This window comes from Lampris incognitus, chromosome 11 (assembly GCF_029633865.1).
Source record: "Lampris incognitus isolate fLamInc1 chromosome 11, fLamInc1.hap2, whole genome shotgun sequence".
Lineage (NCBI taxonomy): Eukaryota > Metazoa > Chordata > Actinopteri > Lampriformes > Lampridae > Lampris > Lampris incognitus.
The window spans coordinates 8,831,538-8,842,089 of record NC_079221.1 but is presented as its reverse complement, the minus strand read 5'-3'; the positions used below and the strand labels follow the sequence as shown (position 1 = coordinate 8,842,089).

The 10,552-nt window shown below is 47.2% G+C and overlaps 1 protein-coding gene across 5 annotated transcripts in view; it reads left to right on the top strand.

Annotated features, from left to right (window-relative positions):
* Positions 1-3,711: 3,711 nt before the first annotated feature.
* Positions 3,712-10,552, top strand: part of si:ch211-214p13.3 (nectin-3) — an 88,481-nt gene continuing 81,640 nt past the window's right edge. For all 5 annotated transcript variants that reach the window (XR_008810986.1, XR_008810985.1, XR_008810987.1 and 2 more), the window contains exon 1: positions 3,712-4,275. Coding sequence is in view for 2 of the 5 variants with exons in the window: in XM_056289119.1 (XP_056145094.1) it covers positions 3,999-4,275 (277 nt within the window). In the remaining 3 variants the exon portion in view is untranslated. The remainder of the gene's footprint in view (positions 4,276-10,552) is intronic.

Below are 10,552 nucleotides of genomic sequence, written 5' to 3'. Positions count from 1 at the left end.
ATTATTCACTGGCTTATTTTGCTCCTTATTTGTTGAGCACTTTCCCTACCGTTGAGTGTTTCTTTAAACAAAGTTATTTATATATATAGTATATAGGAGAACCCAGCCACTGAGGATGCACAAGCCAGTGCATCCTTAGTGCCGGTCCCAAGCCCGGACAAATGGGGAGGGTTGCGTCAGGAAGGGCATCCGGCGTAAAATCTTTGCCAAATGAAATATGCGGATCATAAATAAGACCGGATGATCCGCTGTGGCGACCCCTAACGGGAGCAGCCGAAAGTAGTAGTAGTATATAGGGGCCTGCCCATAATGCCAGATGTGGGCAATGGTATGGTCTTGGTTAGCATTGTGTTTAAGGAACGGGACTGCTAACATTAACAGAAATGACCTAGCATGGCTTTGGTCCAGTGTTTGGGGATGCAGAAAACTAGACATTGGAATGAATATTTGATCCTGTGTTTTCGTATTCTTTGGCACAGGGATCAGCACAGTTGTGACTACCGCTCAGTAAGGGTTTTGTTATGTATCACACATATCTTATTCAGGCTCTCTTGCATAGCGACTTTCAAGAGAGATTTGTATGGCAGGCCGTTCTATTATGTATTCATTTTAAGGTACTAGTCACTAAAACATAGACAACAGTACTTATTTTAAACTCTAGTCACTATTGTGAAGTAACTAGTTGCTACAAATTAGGTACTATTAAGAACTAGTTACTAATTTGATTATGACCAGTCACTTTTCTCTTTTATTTGTAACAATTCAGTAAACACTAGTTCTCTTTAGTTAGTTGCTAGTACCTAATTTAAAGGCACTAGTCACTATAGTCTGACTTGGAAAATACCAATATCAGTTGAACCTTATTGTCATGGTTATATTATGTGGGTTTCCTGTTTTGTTGCGGGGGCTCACCGGTCTTGCCATTTCTGTTCCTGCCCCTACTTTGCTCACCTGTTCCCCATTTCCCTGATTGCCCCCCGAGCAGTTATATTTCCCCTGGTTGCCCTGTCTCTTGGTCGGATTGATATGTTAGCTTACGTTGGCCTGGTGCTTCATGCTGCGTCCTCGGGCCTACCTTGTCGTTTGTACCTTGCCTGTTGTGTAGACTTTTGAACCTCTGCACCATTAAATCATTGCTCTATCGTTAGTTTGGTATTTTCGGTACTGATCTCGGTGCCGTATGCCTTCGATGTCTAGTCAAGGTGTTCAACCAGGCTTGTCAGTTCTTGTCTGCTACCAGCCAGGCCGCCAATGTCATCGGCAAAACCCCCCAATGCTGACTGTTCCTTCATGGTCTTCCAGCGCACCTGTCATTATTCTCTCTAGGGAAATGTTGAAGAGAGTTGGCGAGAGCGAGCAACCTTAACGGACGCCTACTGTCGTGCGGAACCAGTCCCGAATTGCCCCGTTGTAGTACGCTGCACTAGTTGCTTTGTCATATAGCTGCTCAACAGCTCGTACAGGGTTTGGGCTGATGCTGTATTTGTTCACGGTGGCCCATAATAACTCATGCCACACCCTGTCGAATGCCTTTTTGAAATGAATGAAAATGTCGTACAGTTGTTGCTGGTGTTGTACGTATCTTTCACACAGAAATCTGAGGTTAACAATTAGCTCCGTAGTACTCCTTCCCTTTCTAAACCCGCCTGCTCTTCTACTGTTATCAGTGCCTCTTGCAGTTTCAGTCTATTCTGTGTAACCCTCAGTAGTACTTTGCTAGGATGACTGATGAGACCTGATGATGCGATAATTGTTGCACTGTTGCACGTTGCCCTTTCTAGGAAGTGTGATGATGAGTGATTGTGTCCAAGGCTTGTGCCACCGTCCTGTCTTCCATATCTTATTAGAAATGTAAGTTAAAGCGCTGATCGTCCTATCTCCTCCAGCCTGCACTAGCTCTGCTGGTATGTTGTCGACTTTCTTTAAAGCTTTTACAGCCTCTTCTACCTCTTCTCTAAGAACTGAATCGTTTCTATCATCCTCTCTGTCGTTGTTGCAGGGAACACTTAATACTGAAGGAGTTAAGTTGGTTACTAGTAAATAAAATAGAATTGCTAACGTGGCGGCCTGTCCAGGGTGTCTCCCGCCTGCCGCCCAATGACTGCTGGGATAGGCTCCAGCATCCCCGCCACCCTGAGAGCAGGATCAACGGGTTGGATGATGGATGGACGGATGGATGGATGGATGTTTATTGAATTGTAACTAGTAAAAGAGAAAATTATGTACTCATAGCTAAAATAAAAGAAGTTTTGTAACGAGTTAAAGGCATCAGTAAGGTGCAGTGAGGTCCATGGCTGGGTAGGCAGTGAACTAGGTTTATTTGTGCCAGAAAGAGGCACAAGCAGACTCTGCCTCAGCAGCCTGCCTTCACCAATGCTAGCTTTGGGAGCAAGCCATCCTGAATAGGGCATGCCTTTTATTGATAAAACAGCACGTTTTACATGATTTTTTTAATTATTATTATTTGTACAACAATCTTAACAAATTAAAGTTAACAAGTACATAAATAAATAAACTATTTAACTATCATGATATTTCTTTTTTCCCCCCTTCCTTATTAGCCTGGGCGAGGCACTGCCTCCCCTGGATGCACATCACTGAAAGGCACACACACTAGTCCATTATAATTCTGTTATCATCTTTCAATGTCGTATTATGTAAATTGTGTAAACGTTCTTGTGGAATAACCTGTCTGCTGCCACCAGACAACCTGCCTGCTGCCATCAGACAACCAGCCTGTTGAGCCCTTTAAAGCCAAACTTAAAACTCATCTTTTTGCCTTAACCTACAATTAGTTGCCTTTAAGTTGAATGCTCACACGCTGTAGCAGTAGTACTCACTAATTTTCTTAGGAGAGCCACTTGTGAGTAAGACTATTCCTCAAAGAGCCACAGAGATTGCAGATATAACTCGGGGGGGGGGTTTATCATCACTCTCAAGATATTTACCATCTTTGTGTATGTTTAAAAAATATATATATAGTACCATGCTTTCCATCCTTACATCTCTTTTTATTCTCGATGAATAATGACATTGCATTATTAAAATATATACTTGTTTGTGAGTTTGTAAGGCTGGGAGTGGAACCCATCTTATGTATGCATATGCAACTATACATAAGCGTTATCAACATGAAAAAAATGTTTCGCAAACGCAGAGCTACACACATAGGCTATACGTCGACCCATGACCCCACGCTGTTACGTAGCCTCCGTTCTTTGACGTGTCTTCAGTATGCTGCCATCTGCTGGACAATTCATTCCAATGCGCTAAAACGGGACACAAACGGCACCCGTAGAAATAAGTTATAGCTGGGTCCTTACTGTCATCAGTGGGTCTATATGAGGCGCGAAACAAAGCCGCGTAAAGAGTAGCGCTGCTACTGCAGGGCGGGTCGGTTTCTGTCTCAACTCATTTACATACCACAGTTCTGCTGACCAGATTATAGAGTATGACTAATTGATGACTTAATTGATTATGACTGAGTACTGCAGACTGTTCTCTTCTCTCACATGTCTTTCTCTCTCTCTGAATGATAATGATCCTTTCTCTTCTTCTTCTGTGTGTGTGTGTGTGTGTGTGTGTGTGTGTGTGTGCGCACGTGCAGTCGGTCCTCCTCTCAAGATTACTGGACGCTGCTTGGCATCCCCCCCCCCATCACATTTTCTTTTTATATATCTTATAAATCCATATAACGTTGTTATCCCGTTTCAACGTTATATCCTTCTCCCACTCAGATGCGTGACTTTTTTTCCTTTCTTCTCTTTTTTACACGGTGATGCTGGTCACGTGACTCGGGTCCTGGGCTGTCCCGATGGTGACTGGACACCTGCCTGTATTTTTCATAAATTCCATGATAATTCTGTTATCCTCGTTCAACGTTGCGTTGTGTAAATTGTGTAAACGCAACATCCATCGCACCATGTCCGCCCCGGGAGAGAGACCCCTCTCTCCCCGGTTGCTCTCCCCGGGTTCCCCCCGTTAAATCGGGCTCTGTGATGTGTTTTCTGGTGGAACTCCCCCTCGTCTTTCCTTGCTGTACACCAGTGGGTGTGCTCTGTGCGCTGTTAGTCAGTGACTTTATCTCCGGTCGTCGACCTTCAATTATAAAATCCTTTATAACAAAGATGTGCGCACGGGGTTACACCTTGATACCACGCCGTGGCTGTCATACTGGGCTACTGCCCACCCAGACCAGGACGATGAAGCTCCAAGACCTCTTTTCTCGTCAGTCTGCTCCTCTGTTTTTCCTGCTGACATTGCGAGTTTCCGGAGGTATGTATCGACGCCATCTCCCCTGACGCGTATTTATTGCTTTTTCTGTTAAGAAGTCCGCTCCGCTGACGGAGAACATTACATTGTATCCGCTCAGGCGTACGCCGCTTTGGATCAGAGCGTCCGCTAAACGAAGCCGTGACGTGTTGTTTTCAGCCCGCGCGCCCCCGACAGCAGGTGTGGATAATGGGCTGCACGAGAACAATTTTAACGCATTAATCACGCCATAGTTTATAACAGAGCAGCAAGCAAGACGCAGAGCGGGTTTAAAACGCGAGTGGGAGCAACACGCGGAGGATACCCGGATGGATATTATGGGGTAAACACAAGAAGCAGGAGAACAAGATCCTGGCCAGAGTAAATAAAACAAAAACACGGAATGAACAAAAATACAAGGAGAAAGGCAACAAAAGCAGTTTGGGGGGCTGTTGTGAAATGTGGAAGCCGGACACCACGGTAGAATTAGTTCTCTATGTGAAGGCCAAAATGAGGCTTAACGTCGTTTAAGGTTCAGATGGAGTTCGGGATTAAAATGTTACGGTTTCATTTTGAATACGGAGAACGCGTGCGTAACGTGATATGTGTTGTGTTAGTCAACGTTTGCCGCTTCGCTTTGGCGTTTAGTGCGTTGTTTGTTATTGGCTGTGGCGTCCCCTTGCACACCACACCCCCCCCCCTCCATTATTGTTGTTGTTTCAGTATTCCAGAAATAAAGCGGTATGTTTTTGCGAAGGGCAGAGCAGCATGAGCGGTTTACATAATGGATGGGTGGCTGTGTGGGAGGGCGTAGTTCTGCACCGCCGTCGTCGAAGAAAAAGAAGAAGAAGAAGAAGAAGAAGAAGAAACATTTGCGCTCTTTTTAGTTCGTCACATGTAAGCCTAAAACGCTGCTTTTTTAAACGTGTGGCTTCGTATTGCACCTCATTGTTGTCCAAATAGTTGGAAAGACCGGTTGTCGTCGTTCACGCTGTGCCACAGCGTTTCAGGAGACTCCTGCCGTACCCGGCGGTCCGCCCCTCCGCCCCTCCGCCCTCTGCCAGCCCCCCCGGGACAACAACAACAACATGGAGAGAACATATCAAATTGCTCAATGTTATGGTGTTGCAGTCTGGGTATCAGGTGGTCGGGTTTTTGTTTTGTTTTTTTTCAATTGAACGTATTTTAGGAATTACAAAATATTATACAGAGAAATTATGCACAAGACATCGTTACGTCCCGTATTGTTTTTTGTGTTTAATGTATGCAGCCCTGCATGTTGTATGGATGTGTTGCTCTGTCCTGGTGTGTTGTGGTTTTGTCTTCCCCTTGTGTCCCCATAATTCCCTTTTTTACAGAAGCCGCAGCTTGGACCCCCTGTCTATCAACACACCTGTTCCGTATCACCAATTAGCCATGCCCTGCTCCTCCTCCTATATATTGTAACGTGCATGGATAAGTAGACACGCTGGCCGCTGGCTGGCAGGTCTGGCCCTTTAGTCGAGCGGTTAGCGATGTCTCCTGCGGTGCGGGCGATACGGGTTCGCTTCCGGGCCGCGGCAGTTCCTGTGGTTGCGTTGTGTCCCCCGAATTCGCTACAATATCAAATCGCTCAATGTTATGGTGTTGCAGTCTGGGTATCAGGTGGTCGGGTTTTTGTTTTGTTTTTTTCAATTGAACGTATTTTAGGAATTACAAAATATTATACAGAGAAATTATGCATAACACATCGTTACGTCCCGTATTGTTTTTTGTGTTTAATGTATGCAGCCCTGCATGTTGTATGGATGTGTTGCTCTGTCCTGGTGTGTTGTGGTTTTGTCGCCCCCTTGTGTCCCCATAATTCCCTTTCTTACAGAAGCTGCAGCTTTGACCCCCTGTCTATCAACACACCTGTTCCGTATCACCAATTAGCCACGCCCTGCTCCTCCTCCTATATATAGTCCTAGCTTTTCCATTGTTCCCTCTCGTTCTCCTGGGTAGTGGTAGTATCAGGAGGCGAGCGGTTGGTTGGTTGGTTGGTTGGGTTTTGTGTTTGTCTTGTTTTTTGATTGTTTAAGACTATGAGTTAGTTTACCTCTGATCAGCCTATGTTTGTTTGTTGGTTAGTTTTTCTTTGTTTCTTTTCTTGTTTAAGCTCATAGGGGACATTTGGGTAAGTTTGTAAGTTTAGACACCCTGAGGTCTACATTTACTTTACACGTAGTTTGTTTGTTATTCTTCATTAGTTTAGCGGTGGGCACCAACCCATGTATTTAGGGGGAGGGTTTTTTTATTTTCAGTTTATAGTTTATTTGGTGCCACTGATTAGCGCCCCATGTCCCTGTGTTGCTGTGTTTTTGTATTAAATAAATATTTCTTAAGTTGTGGTTCTTCCTGCTTACGTTGTGGTTCTTCCTGCTTAAGTTGTGGTTTTGTGAGGCTGCACCCACATTTGGTTTGTTCTGTTGTGGTAAATGTTGCGCCTTGGTCCTCTGGCCACTAGGGTCGTAACATTTAATGGGGGCTCGTCCGGGATATTTGATCCTTTTCACCCACAACAGATACGATCCATATGCTGGTGTGTAGTGCACACGTACGTTTAGGCTGACAGAGGGTAGGTGGTGCTGGCTGTTTGTGCGGTGGTTCTATTAGTGATTGTGTAGCATTGACCATGAGTGTATTCAGCCTGGATGAGTTTATCAGTAGTCCATCGGTGGACCTGATTGCCCACTGTAGGAAGGTTGACCTGTATGCCATAGCCGCCCGTTATGGGATTGCAGTGTCCAAGAGTTTGAGTAAACCTGCTTTGCGAGAAGCAGTGGTTCATGGGTTGGTGGAACAGCAGGTGCTTGGCACCGGCGATGCGGCATCCCCTGACCCTGATACTTCCCCCTCCCCTAGGTCCGAGAATGACCCTACAGTGGGCTCTGAGGAGGTCTCTAAGGAGGGCCATGAGGGCCCTGAAGGAGAAGGGGAGGAAGAGAGGGAGGAGGATAAGGGGGAGTTGTTTAGGAAGCCCATGTTGGGCGGGGCTTCTGCATTGACAGGTAGACCATTTATGGCACGGTTTTCCCCCATGCCTTCGTCTACTGGTGTAAGTGAGGAGTTACGGCGCACTTCACCACGGGATCAGTCTCAGCGTGAGGCACAGGAGAGGGAACATACCCATCTGTTGTCTCTCCGGAGACTGGAGTTAGAGATGGAGATGTCTCGACACAGGATGGCGTCAGAAACAGCTGCAGAGAAGGAGGTGAGGTTAAAGAGAATAGAGTTGGAGGCTGCTGCGGCCGCCGTGAAGTCGTCCCCCTCAGCAGAGAAGCCCTGTGCGCTCGAGTATAGTAGCGCGGATTCTTCAGTAGCCTTTAATGTGACCAAAAACATTACTTTGGTCCCTCAGTTCTGTGAGGATGAGGTTGACGCTTATTTCGGCGCGTTTGAGCAGGTAGCTCACGCACTGAAGTGGCCGAGAGATGCGTGGGCGCTATTATTGCAGTGCAAATGGACAGGAAAAGCCCGGGAGGTAATAGCCACACTCACCCTGGATGACAGTTTGTCATATGACGCCATTGAAGCTACCGTGCTCCGCGCTTACGAGCTGGTGCCGGAGGCGTACAGACAAAAGTTTAGAAATCCCCGAAAGTCACCCGGGAAAACATCTGTGGAGTACGCCCGTGAAAAAGAAGCTCTGTGTAAGCGCTGGTGCAAGGCTCGCAGAGTCACTGACTTTGATGCATTATCTGAACTAATCCTCCTCGAGGATTTTAAAAACGGCTTGGAAAAGAGCAGGATGGTGACGTATCTTAATGAGCAGAGAGTCACCACGTTAGCTCAGGCTGCTATCCTCGTTGACGAGTTTTTGGGGCTTCCCGTCAAGACCACAACAGCTGGTCTAATTCCCGTGCTCCACTTAAAGCGCAGTCAAGTCTGCCCAGCCCCACGACCCCCTCCAATAAGGAGCGGGAGTGTTATTTTTGCCATCGTGTAGGTCACATGAAACCAGACTGCCCAATATTGAAACAAAAGATGACGCAGACCAAATGCGTAAAAGAGGTGTCATTAGTGACTACTCTTCCGGTGAGGGGTTGTGACTCACCAGTGAACCCTGTGTTTAAACCGTTCCTGTTGGACGGGAAGGTTTCTTTCTCGGGAGATGAGTCTGATCAGCGTTCGGTGCGCATCTTGCGCGACACCGGAGCTGCCCAGTCTTTTATATTGTCCGACGTGTTACCGTTTTCTGAGGCCTCCTCGTGTGGGTCTAGTGTGTTGGTGCAGGGTTTTGAAATGGGGTACGAGTCCGTGCCTCTTCACCAGATACACTTATCCTGCAGTTTAGCCAGTGGTATTCACAGGGTGGGTGTGCGCTCCTCGCTACCATTGAAAGGTGTTTCATTCCTTTTAGGTAATGACATAGCAGGTGGCAGGGTAGCTCCGGTTGTGGAGGTTCTAGATCGCCCAGTTGTTCTGCAGCCAGATACGCTGGCTCAAAACTTTCCAGAAATATTTCTTGTTTGTGCAGTCACTCGTGCACAGGCACGGAGATCGCCTGAGATTGACTCAGCCGACACCGTATTCTCTCCGGTGTTCTCTGAGGGGACTGTCTCCCCGCTGGTGCCTTCTCTGGATGTTTTTGAGAAGTGTGTTAAATGTAAAAATGAGTCCGAGTGTGTTAAATCCCCTCCCGAGTCACAGTCTCTACCAATGACGAGGGAAAACCTCATTATAGCTCAGAAGGCAGATAACAGCCTCTCTAAATGTTTTGCCACAGCTCATATTCCAGAGACGGCTAAAACGAAATAGGTGGTTTATTTTATGGAGGATGGCCTTCTGATGCGGAGGTGGGCTTTGCGCTCAGATTGTGAATGGAGTGTAGTGTGCCAGGTCGTGGTGCCGGTTCCTTAGCACATGACCATCTCTGGGCTGGACATTTGGGGGTAACGAAAACCTACGACCGGGTGTTAAAGCATTTCTTCTGGCCAGGGTTAAAAAAAGATGTGGCCAGGTTTTGTCGCCCTTGCCATGTTTGTTAGGTAACGGGGAAACCGAATCAAGTGATTCCACCTGCTCCCCTGCATCCTATTCCAGCGTTAGGGGAGCCTTTTGAGCATGTGTTGGTGGATTGTGTCGGTCCTCTCCCGAAGACCAAATCAGGTAACCAGTTCTTGCTCTCTATAATGTGCGTCGCCACCCGATACCCGGAAGCTATTGCTATTAGGAAGATCCCCTCGCAGACAGTAGTAAGAGCCCTGATCAAGTTCTTTTCTACATTTGGGCTGCCGAAAATAGTACAGACTGATCAAGGTGCTAACTTCCTATCAGGCATTTTTGAACAGGTAATGAAAACATTGTCCATTACGCACCGGGTATCCAGCGCTTACCATCCTCAGTCACAGGGCGCGCTGGAGCGCTGGCATCAAACATTTAAGTCCGTCCTGTGCAAGTATTGTATGGAGACGGAGTGAGACTGGGACGAGGGGGTCCCGTTGGCTTTTTTTGCAGTGCAGGAGACTATGCAAGAGTCCCTGGGTTTTAGTCCCGCGGAACTAGTGTTTGGCCATACTGTCCGGGGGCCTCTGAAGGTTTTGAAAGACCAGATTACGGGCAGGAGCTCGCCTGTTAAAAAGAATGTGCTGACCTATGTGAGTCGCTTTCGTGAGCGGCTGCATGAGGCCTGTCAGATGGCTAGGGAAAGTCTCTCTGATGCTCAAGTCGGTATGAAACGCAAGTTTGACAAGGGGGCCGTCCAGCGGTCGTTGCAGGCCGGTGATGAAGTTTTGGTTTTGCTTCCAGTCCCTGGTTCTTCTCTACATGCTCGGTTCGCAGGTCCGTATCGCACTGACAGGAAATTGAGTGATACGGACTATGTAGTTAGAACTCCTGATCGAAGACGGAAAGCCAGGGTCTGTCATTTAAACATGTTGAAGCGCTACTGCGCTAGAGGGGATGGAGCGTCCGAGACGTCTCCTGATGCGCAAAGTAGGCCTATGCCTGCTGCGGTGCTCACGACCGTCACTGCAGCACCGGCCGAAATCATATGCGCTCCTCTTCCCGAGCGGGATGAGGATGGCCTGGCGTTGAGTAAACTCCAGCAATAGACCCCTCGGCTGTGCAATTCGGAGATGTTGAGGGATCTGCCTTCTCTGATGCCTCATTTGAGTAATGAGCAGAAGTCTGACCTTGTTGGACTTATTTCGGATTTTCCCAGTCTGTTTGGAGACGTGCCTACTTGCACTACGGTTCTGGAACATGACATAGATGTGGGTGGGGGACGGCCTATAAAACAACATCCGTACAGAGTGAATGCGGCGAAGAGAGCGCTGAT